Source organism: Ambystoma mexicanum, chromosome 4p (genome assembly GCF_040938575.1).
Source record: "Ambystoma mexicanum isolate Mex_15411 chromosome 4p, UKY_AmexF1_1, whole genome shotgun sequence".
Lineage (NCBI taxonomy): Eukaryota > Metazoa > Chordata > Amphibia > Caudata > Ambystomatidae > Ambystoma > Ambystoma mexicanum.
The window spans coordinates 444,868,441-444,892,068 of NC_090927.1; the positions used below are offsets into that span (position 1 = coordinate 444,868,441).

Below are 23,628 nucleotides of genomic sequence, written 5' to 3' on the forward strand. Positions count from 1 at the left end.
CCTAGACCCGGTAATGCAAGGACCTTCCCTTGCGAGCAATCGCTTCCGGCTGCAGCGTTTGCAATTGAGAAGGCATCATCTGTTACCATGGGTTGTCCTGTAGTATTGTCTTGATTGCCTCTGATTAGGCGTGACCACAAGCCTTTTAACTCCACCTTGTCATCAGTCACTCATGTCAAAACTCACCCTAGGCTGTGTCTCAGCACTAAAAGACATGCATGCCTAGTTTAATGTGCTAATCACCATGATTAAACATATACAGTCAGGAATTTGAAAGTTATTAGACTTTGTGATACCACTCTGAGGCATTACTCTGAATTATACACTTGACACAGGAGTTAATGCATTTAATAAGAATTATCTTCTGAGGGGTCTTATTTTCATTAAACAAGCTAAAGCACATATAACATCATACCTATGAGCAAGATATCCAAGTAGGCAAAGAGCATGTTTGAATGGGTAAATATTAGAACAGTTGGTGTTTAGTTTAAAATCATGGGTAGTCTATATATTTCAGTAAGCTACTCTACACTATACGCCTTCAGTCTCCATGCACACCACAAGTTTACTGGTCACTCGCGTTTAGAGCAGAGTGTGCTTCAAATGAAACCACTTCTTCTTGGGTTGCCTAGTTCTGCTTAGCTGGGACTGGCTGTCTCGCTCGTATGCTGCGGCTGCCCTGCACTCCTCCCCTGCCGCACCGGCTTGAATGGACTATCAAGTCTGATGCTCTCCCTTCTTGTGCTGGGCTATGGATCGATCAAGTAAAATGGCGGCCCTGCACGTGTGTGTTTTATATACGCTGTTTGGATCAGTGAGAGCTAGCATGTCACTTGTCCTATGTAAAACTTTGCTACATGGGCTTTTGCACCTCAAAGCGAGATCTCTGCACCTGTTTAACTGCCTTCACTGTACTCTATGGCATCTTATGAAGTTCTGCAGCATTACGCATCGTATACTTCTGCAGGCTTTATTAGTTGGCTGTCTTATCACGGGACATCTATCTCACTTGTTACCCAGTGCTTTCCATGGCACCCTATGCGCCTTGACTTTGCGAACATGCAAGATGCTTCTGTTGGCGTCTGTCAATTTCTTGTTCTTGAATCCTTATCAGATATAACACTTACCTGGGTGAGGTTAAAAGGCTGCTAGCTAACCGCTTTGTGGTTGGCCGATCTGCCATAACCGGAAAGCCACCATTTCCTGGTAGTTTTCTGAGTTGCAGAGCTTACGAATGTGTCCCTCAAGCGTTGCACACTTTGAATGCATCCATCATTAAATTCTATGTCAATGTATGGTGTATCTGGAACACCTTTCATGATTACAGGCTGTATGAGATATGAAAAGCTGTCTTGAATTAGTCTTGAGTTCATGTCAGTATTGTACGTCAGCCGCCAATTACGGCAGCGTGGAAAAATGGCTCTGTACCACTATGCCGGTCATGACTGCTGATGCCCATCGGCAGGCGGCTGTGGGAGAGGAACACAGGACATGAGTGGCTTTCCTGGGAGATCAATCGGACGTTTAGTTCTTGAGCTCTGAGTTCGCGAAGGCCATCATTCACCGGTATTGGGTGAATGTCCCCTTTCCTACCAGCTGCAGGGTGTCTCGTGTTCCGTTCTCAATGGTGCTGACCAATGACAGTGTATTAAAGTCCTGGCTGTCGTGTTACTTCAGTAATAACAAGTTCCGTGGTGGGGTTTGAATACATGTGGTACCACATGGGAAGGCATTGTAATGGGAAACTGTTAAACTGTTTGCTTCAATTATTTTTCATTAATCAACGTAAAGTTCGAGGAGGTGATGTCCATGAACCAATTAAATCCCTGGGAAACATAGAAAAAGGGAATTCTCCAAGTGTTTCGATGGATTTCCGACAATTGTATTCCTTGGCATAAAACTGTTTGTATTCCATTCCGATCTCAGCCTTTAGATCAGAGCCTATCCACTGTTCTGTTTTTTTGTGCTCGCCCAACTATAATAAACAGCATTGCTTCTTGCCTGGTGTTAGTTCTACTTTTTGAGTATGTGACTTTTATTATGCTCTAATTGGTGGACCCGTGACTACAATAGCTTGATCAGGTTGATGCATTAAATACCATGTATAGCTTTTATTGCAGTTTTTGGCCTGGGAAAAATCATGCTTACATTTCTTTACAAAAGCCTGATATTTGTTAATACATTTTTCGTTTATTTGCTTTTCTGCTCTATGATATGATTCACTATCATACGATAATTATGTAGACTCCACATAGACCTTTTCTTAAGCTTCTCAACATTTTGGCTTTAACGCAGCTTATCCTTTTGCAATTGTGTACAACGAGAGAGGAGATTGGGAACCAAATTTCAGCAGCACCCGCATTAACACAAAGCATTTTCTCTGAAACGTATTCTATATGTGGGTTGACAATTGAACGACCATGGATGCAGACATACCACTGCCAGACAAAAATTGCAATTCCAAAGTTATGTACAATATTATGTTCTTACAATGTTTTATTGTCCGTATGAGTCTGCTTTGTATCCGGCACTATTATTGGAGAGACCAAATTCGCCTTCGCATCTTTGCTTTAGGTACATTAGCACAGATGGGCTTCTTTTGTGTATATAATTATGTACTTCGTTAAATGACCTAGCTTGTTTTATAATTTTTAATTGTGCTACAATTGTGTTTATAATGTTGAACTGTTTTAAAGCATTTATTTTATTCCCTTTCTTTTCTTTCCTCCTAGCCAATAACGCCGGTCTACGATGTAGAAGAAGATAACAATAGGTCTTTATACAGTAAGTAACTATTGTTTGAAATGAATTTCTCAAAGATGTGGCTTTTAGTGTCATTTCTGTAATTTTCATTAATTTTGAGTTCTTGACTGTGGGAAGGTGTTATGTAAAATGGTTTGCTCCTGCTTATGTGTGGAAAGGCATGGACATATTTAATTTTTCAAAATGTTTGCATGGTCATTTTTTGTTTTAAAGAGAAACGCTGATATGACTAAATTGCACAAGTAGTATCTGTGAATTGTAATATGCTATGAAGATAATACCCGCCTGTGCCCATAAACAGTAAAATGAGAACACCAGCACAGAAGATTTCAAAAGGCTCACAGCCAGTTTGTTCTAGCACGCTTAAGCAGGGCCCAGGATGGTACGCAACTGTTCAATCTTAGCCTCTTCTGAAGTTATGATGAGAACAAACAACTTTTATGCGATCTTCATGACGGGTCATTAAATCACTTAGGCTAAATGTGAACATGCTCCAGGGTTTCGGCTTACTTAATGTAGCTGTCGCCTGGCTATTTCAGCTCTCTGGATCCACAAGAATACATGTGAAAGTGCAAACCAAACAAGGGTTTTCTTTTTCCTGCAAAGCAAGCACTCTTTAAATTGTGAGACCAGCTAATTAGAGAACCTATGTTCATTCAATTTACAAAGCGCCTACAATATTTGTTCATAATTATTCATAGCTAATTTTACCTCAGAAATTAACAAGCAAATTTAAGTCGAAAGGTATGGTGTTACATGTCCATGCTCTACATCTATATGCTGTGGATAAGCCCAAATGCCTGTACCTTTAGAAATTGCTCTGTAAAAGTTTCTAGTTCACGAGTACCATTGTTTTATGCCAGAACACCTTACATATGCAGGTGCACAGGGTTTATTGCTGGGAGCTGTTTAGCTCCTGGCTTGGGCGTAAAAGAGTCTGGTTAGCTTGAATCAAACTGCTACCAGGAGCTACTTTTGGCTCCCAAGCCATTTGGTGCCACACAAATCTATCCTTCTAACATTAAATCTGTGTTTGGGATTTTCTATTAGTAAACCCCTAAAGATGTAAAGCATGAATGCAAATATATATACAGATCGCAAAGTTATCCTTCTCATCTGGTAGTTACATTTGTTGTATAACATGTATTAGTGCCTCATTCTGCAGCCGAGAGAGTGAGCAAAGTCACATCACTGATGAGCATCTGAGAAAAAAATGTGCTGGCAGGACATTCCAAGACGGTGGCCCACACGGAGAGGACGTCGGTCTAGGAGCTCAGTCCACTCAAAAGCATAACAATTAGCAGGCAGCCTAAAACGGGGAAACCAAATGCACCAAACGAGCAGAGGATAACCTGGTGGCCTCCAGGAGACAGGTTTCTGGGGTGACTCCAGCTTGTGAAGCGAAAGGGAGAGTGGGTGGGGGAAGCGGCCGGGTCCTGTGATGGTGGGGTGGCGAGAGTGGAAGGCGGCGATGTCCTGCATGAGCTCCACTGGAGGCTCGGCAGGAGAACAAAGAAGCAGAATGGCCAGAAGTCAGCAGGATCTGAGAAGTGAACAGAAGGCTGAGAGGCCTGGTGGCCGTGAAGGTCAGACACCCCCCCCCCCCTTCCTAGCGGACAGTAGTTGTGGAGGTCTTCAAAGGGGTGTGCAGGGTGACATGCCAAATTCCGGCAGATCCAACACCTAGGCCCTGGGGAAATTTCCCCCTATGAGACGGAAGGGTCACAGTTGGGGAACCCCCCACCTCTGCCTTATACAAATGGTAGAGGACTGGGCCCCAAGGAGAGCGGGGTGAGGGTGGATTGCATCGAGAACGGGGAGAAGGCCCGCCCAGCATCCTCCCCATTGCAAGGCCCACGTGGGCGAGCGCGGCAGTGTCTCTGGCCGAGAATTGGGTTCTGGAACTTAAGATATGCCCATATATCACTGCAAAGTCCACAGAGCTGTCATCAGCTAAGTGGGCCAGCATATCAAAAGGAGAACCGGAGCAGATAATCGCTACCAGCCCTGTGAAGATCACCTAATGTCAAAATTCAGGGGCAAGAACTCGGCGGTTAAGCTGAATCCTTTTCGCTAGCCCCTAGAGGTGGTCTTCAAACATTTTTCCGCCTGGGTCCCCTCTAAGGAAAATGTGGGCAGGCTGCCCACCCCCTAAATGCCAAATGGGCAGTAAGTCCAAACGGCTATGAAATATTGTGCACCCTACTCCCAGTATAGTGACTAGGATCCCCAACCTGTTCCCACCAATGTCCTTGGGCTCTCCCCAACCTGTTCCCACCAATGTCCTTGGGCTCTCTGCACTCTGCTCCAACCAATGTCCCTGCCCACCATTCCCCCCCCCCCCAAATCCCCAAACTAAACCCCCACCTGCCCCTGTTGCTCCCACCACTATGCCATGGTTTACAGCATAGCCCCAGGTTCCAGATATTCCATAGCAACTAAGCGTAGAGAAGGAGTCCGAGCCAATTGGAGAGGGTTCTAGGCTCCAGTGTATCGGGAGAGCTGATTTTGACAGGTGGGTAGTGGGATTGTGCAACAATACCTTTGTTGTACAACCATACCCCCCACCCCACGCAACTCTTCAAACACACATTCACACAGCAAGCACTTCGAACACCCATCATCATACTCAATAATAACACAAGCATCCATACACATAAATACATTTACATAAACCTACCTTCTGCCCCTGTCCTGAGATTTTTTCTCCAGCATCTGCATCATGAACAGGAATCGGGAAGCAAGAGCTTCCTGGTTCCTGCATGCAGGAAACCGAGTGAGGGTGCTGAAACTCGTTGCCCTGGCTGTGTGTGCGAGGAAGAGCAAGCGCATGCAGTTCCACAGCCATCATTTTCAATGAGCTGTGCAAGGCTGGCAAAGCAAAACGCCCCCACCCTTGCATGGCTCATTGAGAATGTGCACTGTGGAACTGAACTGCCAAAGGGAAACAGTGTTCAGCAACACTCCCTCAGCTTGAAAAAGCAGCTGAGGAAGCGCTCAGTGTTTCACTGGACTGGCTCCTCCATAATGGGTGAGGGGTTGGGGTCACTGGGTCGACGCCCACTCGCCCATTATGGACAAGCAGCACCTGCCCAAGGCTCCCTCCGCCCCGCCTTTTCTTTCCTTCCTTTAAAAAAAAAAAAAGATTTCATTTTAAAAAAAAAACGTTATTTCATGTTGGGATCCCTGTAACCCCTCCCCAGTAATGCATGTGCCCCCCAGTTTGAATGCCTCTGCCCCCTAGAGGGTAACCTATCACGGTTTTGGGGGCAGGAGGCACGCCACGAAGGCCGTACAGGTTCTGGAGAATTAGAGGAAGAACAACGAAGTGGGCTGGCATTCCCCCATCATGGCGTCTGCAAGGCAGACCTTCAATAGTGTTTTAAAGCCTTTAAAGAAACAATCACAGATTTGTTCCAGTCACAATTTGCAGTTTTGAAAATGGAACAGTCTCTGCAGGAACTGAAAGGGGACCTTGCTAAGTTCGAGGAGAGAACGGATGCTACAGAAAAAGCTATACTGGGGTACTTTTGGACTCGAGAAAGAAACTCCTTGAGCACCTCTCCCAACTGTCCCAAAACCTCAAACTACAATGTGAGAATCTGCAGGGTTGAGGCACTTAAATATACTTATTAAAATTCTGTCTGAAGACATTGAAGGCAAATACCTGAAGAAAAGTACGGTGCAACAATGTTTTATTATTGTTTTTAAAAGTTTTCTTGGTTAAACAATTAAACCTTTAACATTTCCATATTTCAATTTCCTTAGATGCTTATCGTTTGCTGTCGGACTGTTAATCTTACAATTGTTCCATTTTAAATAGCAATTTACGACAAACCCGGTTCCTCTATTTAGTTCACAAGTTTCCACCCGTCTCCGAACCCAGGTTCAGGGATTCAACAAATTTCAAAGCATCTATTGTCCGTCCCACTTTCTCCATTGTCAAGAGTCTCTCCCAGTATTCTTCTTCCCTCTCTGGTAACATTTCTCTAACGCAACTTCCCATATCCGACAGGCGTTTCAACCTCCAAGCCGGACAGTTTAACATAACATGTCTAATCGACTCCATTGTGACCTACGATTTGTTCTCCTCAATAAGTTTGCTCCTCAATTGTACTTCTCTGGAGGCCCAGATGTTCAGTTTGCATCGCATCAGTAGGTCTCTGTAGTGATTTGATGGGAACTTCTTCAAATATGGGGGGAAAAACATTCAGTGTTTTCCGCTCCCATATAATGTTATAACAGAAACTTTGTTCCCTAGTCTTCTCTTGAGTTTCATCCCAGTCCTTTTCCTGACCTTATTTGGATTGTATTTCAAGAAGTCATCTGAAATATGTAACTGCTCCAAAAAGCTTTTGGATTTATTCTTCCAGCATTGGAGTATGTTGTCTCTCTTTGGCGGCCCTTTCTGGGCCAGTATTTCAAATGGTGCTGGTGGTTGGTCAAGAATAAATTTCCGGTAGAGGGGATACTGTTTTCCATGATACAGTTGAAGCCAGGGATTGGAGCCTTAGTTCATTCCTTATAATCTCTACTGGCAGCGAGTTCGGCAATTTCAGGATTTTACGCCAGAAATATGCCTCATAGACTCTCAAAATTTCCCAGCGGCGTGCCAATAGTTCCTCGGAACTGTAGGTAATTACTGCTACAACCTTTTGTTCATAGGTTAGGATAGGCGTCGGGGAAAACTTCCCATACCTTAGATTTATGACTAGTCCCTGATTAGTTAAGGTCCTAATGATCAAAGCATATTGCCCCTCTTTGTTGCTGTTTTTATTTATCCTCACTCCTAGATATAGTTTGGTGTCCACCACCACCAGTTTGTTATTGTCAAGCGTCCAGGCGTAGTTTGTCTTTTCACTTTTTTTTTTCCCCCGGGTGGATTTCATTGTTAATATCCTGGATTTTTTAGTATTGATCTTCAGACTATTTTCTGCTAGCTACTCTTTAAATGCCACTATCCGTCGCTGGAGGCTGATGGCCGTCTGGTCGATAAACACAGCATCAGTGCATAGCACCCATGGCACTTCTATACCTTCGATCTTTGGGGCAAAAGCACGTACCCTTCCTTGTGAGGCCGTCCTGTCGGCCATGTATATAACAAACAGGAAAGGTGCCAGAGCACATTCCTGCCTTATTCCTCTGAAAGTCTATCTTTTTCGTCACTGACCCCTTGGCTGTTGTTTGGACCTGTATACTGGTGGTAGTGTAGAGGGTGTGGATGGCTTCTAGTAGGTCGACGGGGCAACCCCAGTTTTTCATGTTCGACCACAATCGGTCACGGTTTATCCCATTGAACGCCTGTTCGAGATCTATAAAACCTAAATATATAGTTATTTTTTCCTCACATGCTGTTGCTTTCAGAATATTTAGTAGGAATAAGTTAAGTGATGTACCCACACCTCTAATGAAGGCCGTTTGTCCAAGATTTCAGCCTTTTGTGCCAATTTTTTCAGATCTCTTGCCAGTAGAGAGGTGAATAGTTTGCCTATTGAGTCCAATAGGGCGATAAGCCTATAGTTTCTGGGATCGCCTCTATCCCCTTTTTTATAAATTGGCACAATAAATGCCTCGCTCCATGAAGCTGGAATTTTTCTGGATCTCCTTATTTGGTGGAACAATGAGAATATTAGGTCTGTACATTCATCACAGCTGTCCTTAAGCATCTTGTTTGAAATAACATCCGGCCCAGCCGCCCTGGAAGAACTCACTTTTTTTTATCATCCCTGAAATGTCTTCGCGGTCAAATTCAGTTGACCAAGGTTTTACAGCCTGCTTTTTTTTCTTCATTTATATTCACATTTCCCGCCTCATATAGGGCTGTGTAGTAGTTTAGCCTGTTTTATTCTGAAACTTGATTTACACCAATAGCTGATTGACAGAGGTCCCTGTTATTTATTATGTCCCACAGGGTTCTTTCATTTTTCGTTTCCACTAAGGCTAACCTTTTTTCCGCGTTCCCCTGGGCTCTTAGATGTCTTGTAGAGCGTAGCCAATGAGTTTGCCGACGCTTCCTCAGTTGTTTCTTTTTCTCCAAGTTCTTTTTTATTTGTACAAGTTCGGCTCTGTATTTTTTCCTTCTGATGACTAAGGATTTATCATACACGTGCTTCCTTGTAATGACTTTAGTTCTGTTTGGATCATATTTGACCTCGAAAGCCCTCAACAGCCATCTGTATTCGACCATATTTTGCCTTTCCACGATAGCACTGTTGTATTTCTCTACCAACTTTGGTATTGATTGTTTAATTCTTAATCTGTTTCTGCCCCAAGATACTTCCATTTCATCCATCTTCTTCACGTGTACTTTCTTATTTTCCAGGATAGTTCTGTTTCCAGTAGGCTGTTGTCACTGTTTACTTGCTTCTTCATTTTAAAAGTATTAACCCAGTTCAGGGTATTACTTCCCACAAAACAGTAATCCAAACAGGCTCCACTCTTTCTGCATGACCAAGTGTTTGCCCGTGACAGATCACCTCTGGTCTGGCTGTTTAGCATCTTCATATCCCGAGCTCTCATTTCCTCCATCCATCTTTTTTCTTTACCGTTTGATAACCTTTTTTCTTTCCTCTTTATTCAGTAATTTAATGTTAAGATCACCATTGAGTATGAAGAGTTGATCTTTATCCTCCATCATTGTCTTATCAATGGCTTCAGTGATGTGTTTTAGATGTTTCCACTTTGGGCATGTTTTCACTCCAAAGGTGTTAATTAATAACAACTTAGTTGGTCCTTCTTTTGTCTCTGACTTGATTTCTATTTTCAGAATTTTCACAAAAGGATTTGGGGTAAGATGTTCCAGGACTTGTAGATTGCTATCCATCTTTTTTTAGGGTCAGCAGGCCAGCAAAGGGTCTCCCCTTTGGGCCCTTTTGGGCCGGGTTTATATTGACTTCATAACCCTCGCAAAGTGGAGTTTTCCTCAACCATGTTTCCTGTATACATATGTCATATTTGCCCAAAAGGTTACTTCCACTAGAAAATAGATGCTTAAAGCCTCTGGTGTTCCAAGAGGCACAGTGGACATTTTGTATGGACTCATCGATGTATTGTTTTTTTTTTGTAGTTAAGGCATTTGCCATCCATGTCCAGTCGTCCATCTTCTTACTTCCTTCCTTGGGGGTCTTTTTGCTTTTACCCAATGTATTTGAGTTGTCCACCGTAAACCTCAATTTTCTGACAAGGGCTTCTGAAGGGGATCCTTCCTTTTTCTTTAGGTCACACAGGATTGATTCACTTGGATTTATTTTCCGTGACATCATATGGTTGTCGCTCTTTTCCGCTACAATGTTATCTGTGTTTTCCTGGTGGTGTTTTTTTTCCACTCTCCGTTCCTTTCTGTCCTTTCTTGATACATTAGTTTTGTATGTTTCCATTAATCATTTTTGGCTTTGTCGGGGTCCTTCTCTCCCCTTCTTTATCTTTGACTCTACTTTCTTTTGAATTGTTTTGCTTCAATTTCTCATCCAAGGCACCTAATCGATATCCCATCTTTTTCTGTTTCTCTGTAGCTTCCATCAGAGTTTGTTTTATCCTGTTTGAATTTAAATGTAGTGTGACCTGGTCAAACCGCTCTTCAGTCAAACTCCACTATTTTAATATCCTCTCAGACATTTCGTAAGGTTGAAATTTGACTGAAGAGTCATCGCGTTTTTCCTATTAAATAAGGCTCTTCTGGGGCCTTTCGAAGTTGTTTCTAGTTTTAGATGCCACCCTTTCGTTGGTCGATCTTTTCTTAAACTCCGTCCAGGGGATTTTTTCCTTTTGATCCCTTTCAGTTTTTTGTTCCTCCTTTATTTGTTTTTTTTGGTTTGAACGATGATTTTTCCCAGTGAGATTGTTTACCCAATTCTTCATCTGTATAATTCTTCATATTTTGTTGCAGTGTTTTAAAAGGGGTATCGCTTGGCTGGTCCTTTTGGTTAATTTCTTTTCTCTGATGGAACCACGCGGCTGTCATCTTCCTTTTCCTTCATTGTCATTTTCCTTCTTAGATTTTTCTTAGCCATAAAATCTTTGGCTCTCACTGCGTGGGAATCCTTTTCCCATTCGTCAATGACCTGCCAGTCAACCTGATGTTGTCCCATTCCTCATCCTCCCTATTATTGTCCATTATTTCAATAAGATCACTTAACCCTGCGTTAGAATCCTTCGGACCATTTCTCCTTTTCTGTTTCGATATCCTTTGTAGGATTTATTACCTTGGCATCGTGGGGAGATACTCGGTGAGTAGCATTTGTCTTCTAGGTTTTTTGGCACATTGCAGAGTTTCCCTTCTCTGTGGCGTTCTTGTATTTCTCAAGAAAGCTCGAGAGCCATTTGCTTTCCGTTTTTGGGCTTTATTCTTTGACTTTTTGCCCTTTTCTAAATTTTTATTTTTGACCTCCAAATTTTCCACCTGTAGATCCTGGTCATTTAGTGGCGCCAAAGTAGTGCATGCCATGCAAAAAATGTAAAAATTGGGTTTTAGTGTGGGTTCCCCTCACTTTTCACTCTCTGGTCGAGGAGGCAGAGTCATTTGCCTCCAGGCTTGACTTTCTTTTTGACCCCATTCACCTGTTTTAGTCTCATTGGACCAATTCCAGGCTTTATTTTTGTCGTGATGTTTTGTGGGTTTTCTTTTTTATACAAAGTTCTCACCCATTTGCAGTCCTCTAATACTGTATCCATCAATATTGATTTATCATTTGCGTCTTTTCTTGCTAAATCGCTTAATTGATTTTGCCAAAGTTGAGTTTGCTCTGCTTCCTTGTACATTCTTAATTCTAGTCTCTTCAGAGAGCTTTCAATTTCAGTGTTGGTTTCTTTAATATGTATATTGGTCTGAGCCACTTCCTGCATGGAATCCTTTACCACTTCATATAATTTAAGAAGTGGGGCAATGGAGATGGTTAGGGATGCCATGATCACATTTTGAATGCAAGCTGTGTCATTTTGCCTTTCGGTTTGGCAAGATTCACTAATTAGCTTTGAGGCTTCTTCTTTGGTCATACCTTCTAGAATTGGCCTCTTTTCCACTTGGGACAGAGTTTGGGTTGTTAGGGTCGCTGTTGGTTTTTGGTGGAAATGGATCGGCCTTAGATCTACTTTTATCTTCCATATACCCCATAGGTATATGCTCTTTATCTAGAGCAGCGATCTTTTCATTTATGAAGGAAAGGCTTTTTGTTTTCTCTCGGTTTTTTTTTTATTTTTTTTTCCCCCATATATTTTGTGATGTCCTGCATTATTTTATTTGCCAGCCTCGAGTTGCTCAGGTTTGCGGTAAAACGGTTTTTACTTTCAGAGCCACTCAAACTCACAGGTGGTTTCAGCCACTCCTTGATAGTCACATTATTTTCATTACAGGCTGCTCTTATTTACTTCAAAATCTTCTTCTGTGGTCGAAAGTGGGTGCTCCCCAGTAATTTCTCCACTCATTACCACACCTCGTCTCGGCACCATTTTCCCTTATTTTCAGTAGCGGGATGGAATCGCCCCCTTGATATTGATTTTCTTCCGTATATGGTAGGAATATGTCCTTTATTATTGGTTCAGATCATGCGGCCTCTATTAGCTCAAGGTCTGCAGGGTCCCAAGGACCGACTTCTTTCCATATGCCCTCCGATGACTCATTTTGGCTAGGGAAATGTTCCACAATTTATACTTCCCATAGGGAGGTCTCCAAAACTGATTTAGTCAAGCCAAAATGAGGGTTTCTGTCATCTTTCTTTAGAGAATTTGGGCTTTTATCGCTGGTCTCCCGGGCTTTTCCCTCCTTTTCGGGTGTAGCGCAGGTTAGATCGATCTCCATTTCTGATTTGTGCCCCTCTAGATGGCTAAGATTCTCTCCTTCCGAGAGCAGTTGCTCCATGCAAAGGCAATTTTCCGGATCCTTTCTTTCCTTGTTGTCAGAGTCCCCCGGCCCCCGGTGTCCTGTAGTCTCCACAGACGTCTCACTGGTCCCCAGGCTGCCCTGAGCTCTGACTGGGTTTGTGGGCATCTCATTGCTGTTTCGATTTGTATATTCAAGCTCATAGTTCATATCCCCCTCTGCTACCATTTGACTGTTCTCCAACTGGCACAGGTGCCACAAGTCCCAGTATATCTAGGGTAGGTACTGAGGGCATGGTTTGATGGTTAACACCCCCCATCAGGTTCAAGGTAATGGGTGGGGTTTTTGGACCAGGGAGTCTCTGCCTCTTTTGACTGGAGTCATTCTTTTGACTTTGTTCAGGCTCAAAGTCTGAGGTAGGGACCAGGTCGGCCCCTACTGAGAGGCTTTCTTTTCTTTGTATTGAAGGGTAAACGACTGTTTTAACGCCGGCAGTTTTCATTTTCGGCTTCATTTTTAATCCAGAATTTACCTCAACTTCTGGGTGGGGAAATAAATCTTTGCCTTACCTGTAGCCGTGTTCTTAGGCCCGAAGTCGGCATTTCTTCCTTCCTGTTTCCACCCGGGGTGGTCTTCGTCGTGCAGCTCCTCATGTGATTACCCGAAGGATATAATCAGTAGCCTGACCACCAAGTATACCACTTTCGGTACGGACTGCCGCTTTCCGACGGCACTGCAGCAAAGCAGCGAAACGGCAGTTAACTGGAAACTGCAACAAGCCCTTTGCACACAAGGGCTTAGCGCCGCAAGGGTGCCTGGGGGCCTGCTTTAGCGGCTCACTTCCTGCTTTGGGTGGGTCCAGGCACAGGTGGGCGGGGCCTAATAGCGTGACGGCGCTCCCCTCACCCTGCAGCTCGTCCTTGGAGTCCTTATGTGTTCCCGTGCACAGAAGCTGTTTGGGAGGCACGGAGACACAGAGGCAGCAGCAGCCACAGCATCTGGAAACTGCAACAAGCCCTTTGCACACAATGTTTTGCTGAGCTATTGAGAGATGATACTGAGGTGACCGTTCCTATCGAACTGATTTATCGAGTAGGTCCGAGAGGAGGGGAACATGGGACCAGACCAAGGAATGTTCTAGCAGCAATGGCGTCCTATTACCAGAAGGAATGGATATTGCTGGTGGCACGATTGGCAGCTCCCTCAAGAGTCGATAGAGAAGTCCAGCTTTATCAGGATTTGGCCCAAAGTATGTTTAAAAAGAGAAGAGCAATGGGGCCAATAGTGAGCAGTCTCCCAAATGAACTTGAACTTGGCCTCCAGCCCAGGGACTAAATTTCCCTGGCGTTCAATTCACACCACTGGCTCCCCGTGGCTGCAAGGATCAAGTTCAAGTCCCTCTGCATAGTCCACAACGCTTTCTGTGGTCAGGGCCCTTATGATCTACAACAATCTCTTCCTAAATACTTTCTGCTAGAGCCCTCCGATCGGCCTCTTCCAACTCTGTTTGGAAAAACAGCTCACCTGCCGAGATTTGGGGTTGGATCTTTATCCTCTGCAGTTCCTCCTAGCTGTCAAGGATACTGTAAACCCACAAATGCTGAACACTTGCTGGGACCCAGAGGGGCGCTTTCTATTTCTGCTGGTTTGAATTGATCGGCAAATATATACCTTGGCTACTGTACTGTCCCGACACATGACAAGATGGCTTCCTTCTTTGGGTTTTATCTCAGCTGGACAACTTTGCACAGGGGACTTCAATTTAGCATGGGTTCCATAGGAGGCTAGGAGTTTGGGGGCGACGCAAGGAGTCCTGGCACCATCTAAAACCTTAAATCAAAGATTTGAGCTGCTAGCACTGCAAGACGGGTGGCGTGCAGTGAGAGGGGATCAGAGGGGTACACCTACTTTTCCCATGTCCGTTGATCACTATTCACGATAAGACTACATTTGGGTGACCACAGGTTTGGTAGGGAAAGTGAAGGAGGTAGAGCTGGGCTCGGTCACCTTTTGGACTACGCACCAGTCACAATTAGGATAGACTCCCACCAACAAAGGCAGCAGGTTAGGGAAGTGGGGGTTCCAGAGAGATCCGAATCCATAGGGTTAACAATTGATACATACTTTGCAGAAAATCTCTCTCCGGAGATGCTTGAAATGGTATGGGATGCGTTTAGGGTTGTACTAAGAGAACTAATAGGGATGAAAGCTCAAAGTGAAAAGCAATGGGGACTTCTGGAGAAACAACTAGAGAGGCAGCTAAAAGAAACCATGCAGAATTTGACCGTATAACCCACTGGAAGGCATTTGAGCATATTACGGTCAGCTTGATCTGATCCGGGGAAGACGCGCATCGCAGGCCTTGCTATACACCAAACGAAGATACTATATATGTGTGAATAACGGAAACCGAATGCTGGCTAGACAACTTAGAGATCAGAATCCTAACAATCAGCATGGCACCAGATTCACCGACCCTGAAGTGTTTACTGAGTTATTTGCGGAGTATTATGATACACTATACTCCACAGATAATCAAAGCACAGACTTCCAAAAGGAATATTTACTCTGACCAATCTAGCAACATTACTGATTCCCTGCAGGGAAGCTTCTCTTGCATGACCAGGGAAAGACCAAAGCTACCCGACTCTGACCCTGGGGGTGGCTATCTGCAGGAGGACCACATGGGGGAGGTCAAACTCCAGGGAGACGACAAATACTGTATTTGAATAATCCTTCAGTTGTAATTCTTAATGACTCCCATGTACCTTTTGTAACCTTCCTGTATGGCGTATTATGATGTAGATGGTGAAATCCTGGGTTCTCATTATTTGCACCCCCACACCCTGTTGTATAGTACTGAGATGAGGAAGAGGTATGGAGTGATTAGGATGAATAGAAGCGGTAAGCCAATGCTGCGTTCTAGTCTTTGGAAAATTCGAACCAATGCTGAGACATTTAAAACTGGCACAGCTGAACAGAACGGGAGAGACACAGAGACTGCTGCTGAATCAAACTTATTCTGACGCTGGTTGCAGAAAACCGAGTTGAGAAGTTTGCTGCATTTTTGCCACAGGCAGCTGGTGCCGCCGAAAGCAGAGGAAGGCAAAGCGGGAAGCTAGCGACACAATCCAGATCAGTGGGCCGAGAGCAAAGAGGAAGTTGAGATGTGAGGAATGCCGAAGCCGCCACTGAAAACCCGTGCCCACGGAAAGCGAATGGGCACCGGGGCGCTTTAGGGCAAATGCAGCGTACCGTTAACAGCACGAGAGAGCCCAAGCTTGCTTAGGAACTGGAATAGTCAATACGCACATTGTTAAAGGGTTGGTGACCCAGTAATTGAAATGCATGGTTTCCTGGATGCAAGAGAGAGTGAATGGATAACTGCAAAGCCCTGGCAGGATAGTGAACAACATATATAAAAAAGAAAAGTACATTTCTCCCATCAGTACATCATACCTCTCTTAAACATTCGTTCACAATCCCATACTGACTCATTCATACAATCATGAATAAAAACAATTTTGGCTTTTTAGGACAACATGTGCTACTGTTAACACAGTCTCCTTTAGTTTTAACCTTTATTTATCAGGCGAGTTCAGCTCCACTTTCCACAACAGAAGCTTGAAAAGGTCAGAAAGAGGTATTTCCAGTTAGACTGCAAACATATGCAGCAACCCTTGTATAGTCTGCGACACAGTAAAAGCTTGTGTACCTCAAGCCGCTTCAGCCGTTCATATACCGTTGGCAGCATGTATCTGTTGTGGAAAGTGGAGCTGAACTAGCCTGATATCACCACTCTGCATGAACAAGCAGAGATTGTTCTTTACATTACAATAGATTCCAGTGGAGGATCCATTCCGATATCCTATTTGATTTCCCGAGAGTTGGAACTTGGGGATTGAAAATTGGCTTACGTCTCTGAAAAGGGCGGATTTACTACTCTGTGCAAGACGTCCTGAAGGTCTTTTGTGACCGACGTGTCAACGATTTTCTGTGTGCCATCTGGAAAAACAAAACCAGACCTGATATGACACCTGATATTATGGACTGGGTCATTAATAAATGTTAAAACTAAAGGAGACTGTACAGTAGCACATGTTGTCCTAAAAAGCCAAAATTGGTTATATTCGGGATTGTATGAATGAGTCGGTATGGGATTGTGAACTAATGTTTAAGAGGGGTATGATGTACTGATGGGATGAATGTTCTTGGGTTTTTATATATGTTTTACACCATACATACATTGATTATATGAAATATGTATTGATTGATTAAAATCTATATTCTATTGAAGAATTGGTGTCATCCTGTTCCACTGGTCCAATTTTCGCTTTAATATAATGTACTTTACCTGAAGGACCAGGGACCAAATTGCAGGTTTACCCCTTTATTTATAATTTAGGATGAACAAGGCAAACTGTGAGGCTGGGACTCGTACACATGAGAAGAGATAAAAAAAAGCCCTGGCAGGAAGGTAAACCAGGGGTAAGTAGAGCAGTGAAAGAACAAATTGTGGATTAGTGATGAGCAATATAAAAAGGGAAGAATCTGACCCATTTTAAGGATAAGTAACAAAGTTGTGAATACCCTGGCAGGAGAGTACACCAGGGGTGGAAAAACGATTAAGAAAGCTTGGGGGGGTCAAAACCCCACGTTGACATTGTGGAACAGTGATCATGAAATGGACAAGTTGTTAGAAAAAAATTCTCAGAAATGTGCTAATTCCCTGCTGCCTTAGAGACCCTTAATGTGAGCATCCCCAAAAACGCACCCCCCTCAGTGAGAGGCAATAAAGGACACACCCCAGGAGGGGAATGAGACCAGGACCAAGTGCGGGTGAGATCAAAAAGGGTTTTATATAAATCAATATAGGGCATGCAAAGGACTCTGCAAACTCTCAGAGCGCTCTGTCTGAACAATAGCAAAGACAGTCCTACTTATTACAGAACTAACGTCATGCATGACACAAGCTATGGGGGCACATAGGTGGTATACGTTGTATACAGTTGCTGTACCAGGAAGTCCGTACCGTGCCACTTGGGGTAGACGGGTCAGCTGGGCTCTTCGGGGTGAAGCTGCCAGCCAGACATAACTTGTATTGATGATTGGTGGCTGCTCTAACACTTGCCCTTGTGGCCACACATTTGCAATCATTCGTCACATTCTACAATGTCAGGTGTCTGATAAATCCTGTGACACATTGACCTTGGCCCAAGGGGGAGACAGGGACATGGCTATGTGATAGGGGGGTACCTCTATCCATCTGTTGTAGTGACATTTGGGTTCAAGTATGGTAGTCCCATGAGTCCATATGCAGGGCCAGGGATCAGGGATACAGAGGGAGGGAGGGGTTATTCGATCGGCCTGTCCTGGTGGCTATAATGAAGGACGGTATTACGATCTGTTAGTACACGGGTGGGCGCCCTCCTTCACGGGCCATTAACTTGGGGTGAACGGGGATACCAATGAGCCGTGGGGGGCATGTAACCAGTGCCCGGGAGATGGTGGAATTTAGGACCAGATAACTTGTAATTCAGAGTCAGGCTGTGGTGGCCTCTTGACATGGGGGAGGTGGATGCTTGGAGCGGGTCCAGCAAGATTGGGAGTGGAGGCGATGCTGTGCTGTTCGAACACAGCTATCCCTGGCGGGCCTGGCAGGGAGGATGGAGGAGGGGGGGGGTGGAGACGAACTTGCAGCTCTGGGCCTGTTTCCCTGCACAGGGCAGCTCCCCGTACTTTTGGCAAGGGTGGGTGGCAACACTTGGAGCTTCTGGTATTATACACATAGGTTCCCATTAAAATGGGAACACAGGCTGGAGAGGGTTTTGCCATTTAACACAGTATTTCACATCAGTAGTTGACATACGAACATGAGCTAGCATTAGGTTGGGTTGTGTGAAAGAGAGGGCACTGCATATTACATCACAGAACAACCTGGCTCCACTGCCTCGGCTGTTCATCGTGCATTACAAATGCGCTTTGTTATATCATGTACAGGAGTGATCACATATTACTCTTAAATCACACGTCTCCAGAATAGCAGCAAACGTTAGTCAACACGACATATATTACACAAATGCTTATTTCGTTATGCAAGGTGCCTCTGGGGTTGGTGGGGGTGAGGGGCACCACACAGTCCAACTTGGAGGGCTTGGTACAGGGTCAGGGCATGCAGGATTGGGCTGGTTTCAATTACCGTCTAACATGCCCGGTCACGGCTGGGGCAAATGATGTACTGCGGAAGGCCAAGTGATAGTGTTTATTTTGTTTGTTCGTGTCTGGTTGCTCGTGAGAACAGGCATTCAGCGGATCTACCATGAGGTGGAGGCTGGGGAGGAGCGTATGCTCCTGTGAGCGCAGTCAAGCAGGGGGTCAGGCTGCATCTTTCTGTGTGTGCAAGCAATTTTGCATGGACTAGATTTTAGCGCCTTTTTACAGAAAATGGAGTTGTAAAATGGGGTCTATGCTATGTCTTCTATTGTAGTTGTGCAGCCTCATGTGTCGACCCGCAGCCCCGTGTCATGAGTCTCCACCTGGATCGGAGATGTATGTGAGGAGGGTCCTAATGACCTATCCTCCCCTACATCGCCCCCCCCTTTCGTTAGTTAAGTAATCTAACACTGCCTCCTCCCATGCTGGTGTTCCTTTTATAGGCATCCAGTCTCTGCAGACTCCCCGGAGGCTTTCCCCTCTTCTAGCGTATTCATCTGGCGTGCAGGTCATATTTATACAATCCCCCGTTCCCTCGAGGTCTACCCATACCGTAGTGTGATATAACCTATCCACTATATCCCCATCATAGTACATCGGGACCATTCTATACTTTGGCTCTGAGTTCTCGCCAGTCTGCACGTGTGCCTCCTGTTGCGGTTGTGTCACTCCTCTAGCGTTGCCCATTGTCACCATCATCATTGCTCCATTGGGGACTGCACCTGCGCAGCTAGCACACACAAGACCCAGCTGGCACACACAAAAAATCAAGAGAAAAAACATGATGAGGCGCATCAGCATTTTGACGGCGAGTCCCGTCCAGGAAGACACCCATGAAAAGATGTTGTCGAACCATGTGCTTGCCTCTGCGGCGCCTTCCTTCTTCATGCGTTCCCCCAAGTTGTGCACTGCGGTGATAACGTGCGATAGTGTCCCATTATCTGCGTCTTCAGAAGGCATGAATGTGCAACACGCTCTCCCGATTTTTCAGCAAACACCTCCATCCATCGCTGTCAACAGGTCTAGGACATAACTGTTCTGCATCGTCATTAGCCTCAGAGCCCTTAATTCCACCCTGATCACGTTGAACCCTTCTTCAGTGTCGTCAGCTAGTTGGATCAGCTCCCAACGTGTGATTTGGAGCCACTTTGCATTTGTTCGTGCCTGGATGCTTGGGACAAGGGATGCAAAGAAAGTTTCGGCAGAGCTGAACAATCTGAACCGGTCTGGGATTTGTGCCAGTAGCTCGGATGAAGCTTTGGATCTGTAGTTGGATGACCTTCGTTTCCTGGATACCACCCCTTGCATGTCCTTCGACAGGGCATATAGTGGTGGCTCTTTAGTTGGTTGTACACTCTCCATGTCTCGAGCTGTTGGTGTTCACCCTTCTCCAATGTGGCTTTCTGGTATTACCATTAGAGCAGAGTGCAGCATTGCAAGAGAGCGGGAGGTGCAGGTATGCTTGTTTGCCGCACACCCAGTAAGTGTCCATGAGTGCTGCCGTTACCTTACTCATATCAGGAATCGTGAGCGTTTTACTGCAGTTTTTGTTTCTGCCCATGTCCATTTTTACTTCCCTTTGGAAGCACAGTTCATAGTCCAATTCTTTTTGCAGTCTGAATGGTTTCTCGATTGCGCTCACCCATGTTAGCTTAGAGATATGTTCGGTCCAGACCGGGGTGCATGTTTTCTCGATCCACTGTAATTTTTCCATTGGCAATCCTCACAGCGCTTCTGTTTTGCATGTTATCACGTCATCCTTCCATTTGTTTTCAGAAAACAATCTTCCTTTTATGACGAATAAAGGTTCTTTCATGCACACCGCTCCTTTTGCTCTGGAGTAGCATGTTTTCTCATTTTTCATCACTTCGAAAGATATCGTGTGTGCCTGGAAGGTGTTCTTAATTCTGCACAGGGTAAGATGAAGGAGACATTGGGCATCTGTGAGGCAATTCTTGTGGCAGCAAGACCTTAGGTGTACCTGAGGCATGGGGGAATCAATGAGCACACATAGCAACTCTCATTTGTTGTGGAGCTCATGTCTGCACACCATTTATTAGACTGGTGTGGGTGTCTGGGGGTCTTCTATTGCATCTTGCCCTAGGCCGGAGTATTCATCATAACTTTTCCTCCCCGCTCTCTCATCCTTGTGCTTTTAAGGAATTTTTTTCGCATTCCTGGCTGCTCGTAATTGTGTTTCTGATGTTTGTTAATCTGCTTAGAATCACATGGCGTGCATATTCCGACATCCAGTGGTCACTGCAGAGTATTGCATTTAGTTTTTCGTAGTCGAAAAGGGGACGTCGACAAGGCGTGTCTGTAACACTATCCCTATAGTGATGTGCAGTGTACCCACAACCCCTTACGTGTCGAGGTCCCTCATTGTTTTTTTCCGCCCAGTTATTGGTTGCCTTTATGCGGAGCTCCTCGAGAGACATTGCGAAATCATTTCCTCGACCCTTGGTCGTTTATTATTATTTTTATTAATAACTATCACATAGATCCCTCCCTCGACGTAGCTGCAAGCTGTTCTCCGCCGAGCAAGATCTTCGACGGAGGGACGAGCGGAGGAGATCCTTCGGCGCTGCCGAACACGTGGCCTGGCCTCGCCAGCCTAACACAGTAGGGAGAGTGGGGTTGTGTGGTCATTTCTTTGTTTCACTCTGAGAATGCCTCTTTCCCCTCCCTCTCTTTCGAGGTCGTAATCACATTTCATTCCCTCCGCTATGGAGAGGACGCCCTTTAGGTTTTGCCCGCGTTGCATGGGCAAGTTTACCTGGAAAGGCAAGCATAAACGGTGTAACCGTTGCTTGCCCCTCGATCACAAAGAGGACGGCTGTGCGGCCTGTGAGTTACTTAAACCCAAAACTTTAAAGGACGGCAGGGTCAAAAAGTGGGCAGCCTATGCGATGTCTAGGTCTGACTCCTCGCCAGCTGCCGCCGAATGTGATGAGGACAGTGATTACACGGCCTCAGCAACGGAGGTTGTAGTCCTCTCGATGGAGCTTTCCCGATCCTCGTCGTCCGTCCCCGGCTCCGACAAGCCCGGCTCACGCCCCGCTTATGGGGATGAACACCCCGGCGACAAGGACGAACACAGAAAAACACATAAGCACATACCCCACGGCACGCATTCGTCGAAGACAAAAAGGCAGCCATAGCGTCAACGGAGGCATCGGGTCCACCGGCGTCTTCCGCCGACCGTAAGGGTCGCAAGCCCTCCCCGCCACCGCTTCCGTGACCGGCGACTGGGCTTTCTGTAAATAAGGGCGCTAACACCAAATCCTCAGGCGACGCGCCTCGCAAGAATGCGTACGTTGCCAGTAAAGACAGTGCGACAGCGAGTGTTCCCTCGACGGAGAAGCTGATCGCCGAAAGCCTCGCGCGGATAGCTTCTAAAGATGGCCAGTGACGGACGGCGGGTGACACGTCAAACCACTCACAAGGCCAAAGAAACGCCGAGGACGCTGGAGGGTAGGGACAGCTCCCGCCATCGACAGAAGACCCTAGCCAGCGAGAAGGTTTCTCAGAAGGCGAAGGGACGCTATCTTTGACGTTATGGGACAGAACTAAGCAACTACAGAGAGAGGAAACTCCCTTTTCACTCCAAGACCGCTCTGGCCTACCTTACTGGACTGTAGAGAGGTTCCAGTCCTGTATGGACAAGCTAGACCGGTTCATGGCCATCCCAGAAAATAGGACACCCAAGAGGCCAAGGGAGGTACTCAGGAGGGGCCAAGGGCTAAATACCCGAAGCTCTTTAACCCCCTACAGGAAGACATGAACTCTTACGACCTCACTGAAGAGGACTCTCACTTCCAGGAAGATGAGTTTGTGAATAATGAAGACCAACAAGAGGAAGAAGGTTTTCATGATGACACTAACATAGGTGAGGAGGGCTACGAGGACGACCCAGGTGAAGGTGGCTCACAGCCCTGGCAGTCACCATCCGGGTCTACAGACCCCAACATTATAGACATTTCTTCTCCTCAGACCACACCGGTCAGGAACCCATCTCCAGTAGACAATCAGCCCACCTTCAATGCGCTACTGAGGAAGGCAGCAGCACATTTTAAAGTTGAAACTGGGGAGGTCACCCCAGATACTGATTTTGTTGAGGATTATTAAAGAAAAACCTCCCACTAGTCAAACTATTCCTATCCTCGCCTCGGTTAAGAGACGACTCACCCCATCGCTGTCCAACCCCGCGCTGGTAAGAGGGGTCAATCCAAGAATCGAGAAATTGTACTCACCCTCTCAGGCAGACCCATTATATATCAGGGGTCACTCAGTCCCGGACTCCTTAGTGGTGACTAACACAAGGAAGAGGGCTGGGGTTCCACTGTCAACCAGCGAGGCACCCCCAGATCATGAAGGGAAAAAGCTTTATGCCTTCGGCAAAAGAATTACCGCCTCGGCAGCGTTTTCAATTACGATTGCCAATAATAATACATTGCTGGCAAGCTATGCTGATGCTCAATGGGGAAAGCTTAAGCAGGACATCGAAGAAGCCCCTGAACCTCTAAGAACTCGCTTATTGGCTACAGTTACAGAAGGAGCTCTAGTCAACCAGAGCATCATTAAGAACACTCTTGATGCGGTAGAAACTGCTGCCGTTCTTTGGTGTAGGGAATTCTGCTGAAGAGTCACGTCTGGCTTCGCAATTTCAGAAACACAGGCGTCGCACATTAATAAGCCAATAGTAGAGTCAAATCTCTTTGGAAGGGCAGTGGACGACGCACTGGAAAATGCGAAGAAAGAATTCGACACCATAAAGACCTTAGACCAAATCTCAAAGCCTCCAAACGGGCGGGGATTTGGCAACAAGCGCTTTTTTC

The 23,628-nt window shown here is 45.5% G+C and overlaps 1 protein-coding gene across 1 annotated transcript in view; it reads left to right on the forward strand.

Moving 5' to 3' along the window:
- The window catches only part of E2F6 (E2F transcription factor 6), a 439,338-nt gene that overhangs the window by 80,114 nt on the left and 335,596 nt on the right, over positions 1 to 23,628 (forward strand). Inside the window, exon 2 of the mRNA XM_069605960.1 lies at positions 2,733 to 2,784. Coding sequence (XP_069462061.1) covers positions 2,733 to 2,784 — 52 coding nt within the window. The remainder of the gene's footprint in view (positions 1 to 2,732; positions 2,785 to 23,628) is intronic.